The 6,634-nt window shown below is 42.4% G+C and overlaps 1 protein-coding gene across 3 annotated transcripts in view; it reads left to right on the forward strand.

Annotated features, from left to right (window-relative positions):
• The first annotated feature begins 6,233 nt into the window (after positions 1–6,233).
• Positions 6,234–6,634, forward strand: part of LOC125026601 (toll-interacting protein B-like) — a 33,954-nt gene continuing 33,553 nt past the window's right edge. Inside the window, exon 1 of one of the 3 annotated variants that reach the window (XM_047615160.1) lies at positions 6,234–6,325. In XM_047615160.1, the coding sequence (XP_047471116.1) occupies positions 6,272–6,325 (54 nt within the window). In that variant the 5' untranslated portion in view covers positions 6,234–6,271. Of the gene's footprint in view, positions 6,326–6,493; positions 6,614–6,634 lie in introns of those variants that run through there. The other 2 variants (XM_047615159.1, XM_047615161.1) reach the window with 2 other exon arrangements.

Consider the following 6,634-nt stretch of genomic DNA (forward strand, 5'->3'; position numbering starts at 1 on the left):
AAAAAAGAGTCTTTTGGATTTCTTTTTTTTTACTGAAACCCTACACTGTCCATCAGGTGCCCTTAGCAATTTGGCTCGTACATATACATACACCTCCCTGGACCATTGGGTTCGTTCTGTTATGAAATCTTCAATGAGTGGACCTCCAAAAAATAGTGGGCCTATCCACACCAAAAGGTCGAAGTTTTCTAGGTAAAAAGGGTTTTTACATAGCGTAGTAAGGTGTGTCGCTAATAGCTTTGTGATAAACAGAGTTCAGAGCCATCTGGGTGTTCATTAGATAAAAATCCCAGTACTGATCTATACCGTCCACCATTCCACGTAGAATATTGAGAACTTGTTGATTGGCCCATTCATTTAGACTATTGAATGCAGGATGGCATGCAGTAATCTTACGATGCTGAAACTACATATGTTTTGCAATCTCTTTCCTTAGCACCATGGCCTCCTAATGGTGCTAAATGCGCAAGTGCCAGAGCCTTCGGAACTAGTGTTCTAGGCACATACAGCACTTCCTTCACATCTCGTGCCGAATTAGGTGTCCTGACCCGTTTGTAGAGGAGCCTTTGATCAAGGAAATAGCCTTCTACCACCAGGTTTGAGTCCACCTTCTTGTCGAGAGGGTTCTTCTTCTGGAGGTACTTTATTACAGGTGAGTACAAAGGATCTTGGTTTTGCTCCCGGGTCATTTCATTGATAAACCAGAGAGGACCATCTTCCTCATCCTCTTCCTGTTCATCCTGTCTCATTTTCCCTACTTGATTATTGGCTACTACTGCCATCAATATCTGGCAGTTTTGAACCTCATTGATAATCATCGCTGATGTTTGTTCTATGTTTTCAGGATCCACTCCTTCTGGTCATTTAATAAGCATTCAGCTTTCCTGGATGGTACAGAATTTTAGCGCCAAATGATTGGGCAGTTAAGGCCCACCTGGTGACGCATGCATTTTAAACTTCTTGAGTGCCTCGATTACAGCAAGCGCTTCTTTTTCCATCACATCATAGTGAAACTCAGCTCCTCATAGCTGGTGCCTGAAATATGACCCCGGGCAAAAGTGTCCTTCATACCTCTGTGCTAAAATGGCACCAATAGCTCCCTTACTGGCATCAGTAGAGATGTACTACATCCGTGAGAAGTCAGGAGACCTTAGCACTGGTTCCTTTAGCAGGCTGATCTTCAGAACTTCAAATGCTTCCTCTTGTTCACTTCCCCAAATAATAGGTTATTTCTCTGAGGTCCCCCCTGTCAGCGGTTGGGTCTTTTGGGCATATCTCTATAAATCATCGATAATACCCACTTAGGCCAAGAAATCGTCTTATTTCTCTTACTGCAGCTAACTTATCTAGTCCAGCTTTGGCTTCCCCATGTCCAACATCGTTGGAATCGTATCTTCTTGGGAATGGCCTTTAGTCCAGCTTCCTTCAGCACCTGTAGATGCCGGTCATTATCGTCAGTGTACACAACTATGTCATCTAAGGACAACTGCAACCCTTGTCTGATTTGGCCACTGAAAACTCGGTTCATAAGGCGTTGGAACATTCGAGGTGCATTAGACAGACCAAATCGCTTCACTGCACACTCAAAATGTACTTCATGGGTGAAAACTGACTTCGGTATTGAGTCCTCATCCAGTGGCACTTGATGGTACCCAGTATGGAAGTCAAGTGTTAAAAACCACTTACTCTGACTGACTTGGTAAAGAATGTCCTCTATCAGTAGCAATAGGTAGAATTCAAACTTGATTTAGCTGTTCAAAGCTCAATAATCTACACAGAGCCGAGGATGTGATTTGTCCTTTCTCTTCACTAGAACAATTGGTGCATTCCATTCAGAAGAACTGACCCGAATGTGGCCTTGCTCCTTCAGAGCTTTGACCTCTGCTTCCACAGCAGGTCGTAGAGCATATAGGATGAACCTGGGTGGGACATAAACTCGATCATTGTCACCTGTTTTTATCTTGTGTTCAACAAAATTGGTTTTTTGAATTTTTGTATTACGGACTCTGCTATTTTGTGTTGGTCCTTCTTCAGGATCCAGCTGTCAGGGCCCAGTGCTTTCAGAAGTTTCTGAAAGCGCTTCTCATCATACACTGGTACGCCCTTGCACCATACAGTATGGATCGATTAGAAGAGCTTAATCTAAGGGATCCTCTTCTTCCACATCATCTGGTTTTACCTTAGTGAACACAGCATTTATGCTCATCATGGTAAGAACTTGTTGTTTTTTCCCAGTGGTTGGTCAGTAATCGCCTTGATCACTATTTTCCTCCACCGGTGACTCTACTACGTCGAGAAGTAATTCAGCTTTTCGAAGAGTGAAGATGTATTCCTCTTCTTCGTACAGCTCCTCTACAACATAACAGTTGTGTTCTGAAGAAATTATCGAACTTGATCTAATCTCTGACATGCATTAAAACACCCACATGATTTTTTTTTTTTTTTTTTGAGTTCGTTGATTATTTAGAGTCAAGTCAGTGCAAAATTATTAAGAACACACAAAAACAAGAATATAATCACTCAACAATCAGGAACATCAAACAACCCAAAGAACAAAAAATAAGACACCCATAACCTATGAAAATGCCTCAATCCATATAATAGAAGGTTATATCAGTGTATTAGCCTTCACAGTATAACTGTAGTGTGGGAAGTTAGTATACCCTCCACTCCATTTTATATGATCTATTACTAATGAAAGAAAAACTTTCTGGGGAACTAATCAAAAGTATTATTCGATCAACCGATATAACTAATTTACGATTACCTCTTTGATTTAACCTCACAAAACAATAAAGATGCATAATTCTACCAACTTAATTCACTTTATTCATCCAGTCACTATTAAGGTAAAGTAAGTCGTGCAATAACTAATTTCTATTCAGAGATGGGCTGTCTAACATCAGCCCTCGGTCTCTCGAGCAGGCGTCTCAGTGACGTCACAATTGTGATTATATCGTCGTCTGATTGGTTTCACGTGCCTTACGTCAGTCTTACGGGCTCTGGACGTCATCCAATTCCTCGTCGCTGATTGGATACCGTCTCGCACATTAAAATTAAAGTGTTATCGCCGTGCTGTTCTCTCAGCCATGTGCTCTACACCTTCTTTCATCGGGGCCTGTAGTAGTTGCCGTACACTTCCAAGAATGCTGCTATACTGAGTTTTTAGGCTTTACTTTATAGTACATAAAATACACTACCTTTATTTATCCCTCTAGCTGTCACCATTTGTTAGGCCGGGTCAGCACTAAGAACATTCTTCGTATTGCTTTACTCTAGTGATTCAATCAAAAATTATTTCAGGTAGATTTAATATTTTTGATCGTTGAAACTTCAAATCAATATGGCAACATTCTGCCCAGTATTCACTACTAATCCTGTAAAATCTTTCGACGAATTAATTATATATATATATATAATATATATAATATATAATATATAATATATATATATATGTCATCCTTATTCATATATTAATTGGCAGGGCCATACTTAGAAGGCCCGGGCGAAGCTAGAACTTCGCAAATCACAACGAAGATATATTCATTCATATATACACCTTTATTGCCTATTTTTTTTCTTGTAATAGATATGGTATTTCTTGTGTCTATTTAACTGGAGTGATTTCACTGGTTTAAGTGCAGTTTCTTTTTGTTTGGTCTATCAATATGTTTCTCCCACCCCGTATCTCTATGGTGTGGTTCCCTTCTAGTTCAGTGTCCTATAATGTAGGAATGACAAAATGGGATTATATGAAACACTGTGTGGAAAAAGAACATACACATTTATTTCTTTAAAAAAATACAAATGTACTATAATTCTTTGGCCCGTCGTCCACTAACTCGGGGGGTGGGGAGAGACCTACTGGAATCTTTAGTTAACTCCACACTAATAAGAGATATAATCTTAATCTCTTTTAATAGTTATTTTGTTTACTTACGTAGTTTTCTTCCAATGAGTTCCTGGAGTTAACACTGATTCACCTTCACTCAATGATGTTCCAAGCTGAACTGCCTCCAAGGAGGGCACACCCGGGGGTGCCAGGTCACCTAGACAAGGGACTGGTTGTTCAATTGCATTGATGCTGAGGTGACAGTTTCAGGAGGCGATTTGGTATTTTGAGAGAGAGAGAGAGAGAGAGAGAGAGAGAGAGAGAGAGAGAGAGAGAGAGAGATCATTATTTTGATTTGACCAGTTTATTGAGACAAAAGTTTACTTCTTAAAAGGATGAGGTAACGTATGTTATCCTCACCCCTATCTTAAAAAGTCCCTACGTGGGCTCACAATTCACATACAAAACATAGGTATATCAACAAATGAGACACATACACACATCTCCACTGGATCTATCTAGTCCAGTGAACATATATTTTTGGTTAAGACATGCTTATACTATCATCAACAATACTCTGTATCTGGGTGACACTTTTCTGGGTTACTCTCTATCACTTGTTTCGTTGTTGTAAGAAAGGCTCAATCAGTCCTTATGTTTCTCCGACATTTCTCGAATGGTTGCCAATTCTGTGTGACCTCAAGTCCGCAGAGTATGTTCCTCTCATTACACTCGCTGTTAATTTCCTTTCCTTTCCCTGAATTCTTATCTTACAGTCTACACTTTGTTCCTATGCGTCTTGGGGAGGGGGGGAGGGTCTGTAACAGACTCCTCTCCCTGTTTCTGTTCCCCGGTTTCTCTGTCCATAAATTGTGCCCCCATTCCATCCATTCTCTGCATCATTGTTTGTAGCATCCGGGGTGATTGCCGATACTTCCTTCCCAGAAAAATCCGCATCACTACTCCGCGGCACCTCCTTCACTTCCTGCATCTGCCAGTCGTCCTTGGGTTAATCATTTACCTTTGACGACGGCGCCACAAGCGGTGGGCCCTGCAGCCAGGCGTTGGGGATTGTAGGTGTGCCCTCCCTTTGCACCTCTGCCTGCGAGGTGGCCGGGCTTTTCTTCTTTTCCCGCGATTTCTTGCTGGGGAACCGCCGAAATAAGCTTTATTGTGGCCTTGCCCTGCATGACAGAGACTCGGCATTGTAGGGCAGCAAGGATTCCCCCTTTCCCCCTTTTCAATTCTGGTTCTGCAGATCCTGGAGTCATGCTTTCTACCGCATGAATGGCGGCTCCATGTATAGTGCCACCCTCCTGTACCCCGCTCCAGAGATGAATACTCTCTCTGGCACTTCTCTGACGCAAATCTGCCATCGTCCAACAGAAAGTCTGGTTCCAGTATGTCGGGTATCAGAAAATTATCACTTTAGTGAGTTTTTCCCCAGCCTTTGGGGCAGTTATCACTGTCTCCTTGAGTCATCAGGGTATGCTCCCCCTGGCTGCCCGTACCGTGAGATACGGCCTCCCTCTGCCTTCCTTCGTAAGTGGCTCGAAATCACGGTGGCCCCAGTCCAGCTCCATGGCCCACCTTAATTTCTCCAGGAAACTCATGGCGCAGTCCTGTGGGAATTGCAATCGTTTTCTGCTATTCACTTCGACAACGTGGTGATTTCCTGCTTCGGATCCCTCTTCGTTCTTCTTCCTCTTCTCCTCCCGCTCGCATCCATTCTGATTGCCACTCTATGTCCACACTTCCTTCACTTCTTAACCTCTTACGGGATCCATTTGAGACATGTCTTTGCGAGGTAAAACTTTTATCCTCCATTTCTACATTGGAAAGGGGGACCCCGATATGAGAACACTAGCCATGCTCACACCTGGGAGGAGGTGACAAATTGCTGGAGAACCAGAGGCACCTCACCCGCTCCCTCTCTGGGGGGTGAGTAAACACTAGATTCTCTCACGACTGAGAGAGGGACATCTTAGTCCTATGATAGATACACCACGACTGAGGGAGGGGAGGGGAAAGGAGGGGAGGGGAGGGGAAGGGAGGGGAGGGGAGGGGAGGGGAGAGGAGAGGAGAGGAGAGGAGAGGAAAGAGAGAGAGAGAGAGAGAGAGAGAGAGAGAGAGAGAGAGAGAGAGAGAGAGAGAGAGAGAGAGAGAGAGAGAGAGAGAGAGAAAGAGAAAGGAATGGGGGGGGGGGGGGGGGTCAAATAATGAGGCTTTACAGAAAATGTCTATCTGGCAACTATGACTTTACTCTGACATTCGAATATCTAGTAACAAATTGTATATTTCATCGATTCACTTATGCAGTATATATATCTTTAGGATTATGTACTGGAGTAAATAAATTAATAAAAAAAATCATTATTACCAACATTCACATTATTTATTAAATGTCTTTAATACAAACTCGAATTACGTGTGTTTACAATGAAAATGGCATCGGCTGAAGGAGAAAAGAAGAGTGAACAACGAAGGAAACAGGTTTGTTTGCCTTGACTGTAATATCAGTTCTTATTAATTTAATAAATTTTCATCTAGTGATTAACATGGGAAAACCAGCGCCTTGCAATAGAAAGTGAACCTTTGAAATGCTTGCCATGAAGTGGGATGGTAGGGGGTTTATGTCGTCATGTAAATTGGTTGTCACGAGAGAGTGAGTCACCACACAGGTGTGAGCCGAGGACACTTACAAAAACTGACTAGTTTATATTATTGACCACCAAAAGGTTTTACAGGACATATTAAGGAGTGTAGGAAGAATCATTAGGGGTAAACGAAGCTACCGGTAGT

The sequence above is a fragment of the Penaeus chinensis genome, chromosome 6 (genome assembly GCF_019202785.1).
Source record: "Penaeus chinensis breed Huanghai No. 1 chromosome 6, ASM1920278v2, whole genome shotgun sequence".
NCBI lineage: Eukaryota > Metazoa > Arthropoda > Malacostraca > Decapoda > Penaeidae > Penaeus > Penaeus chinensis.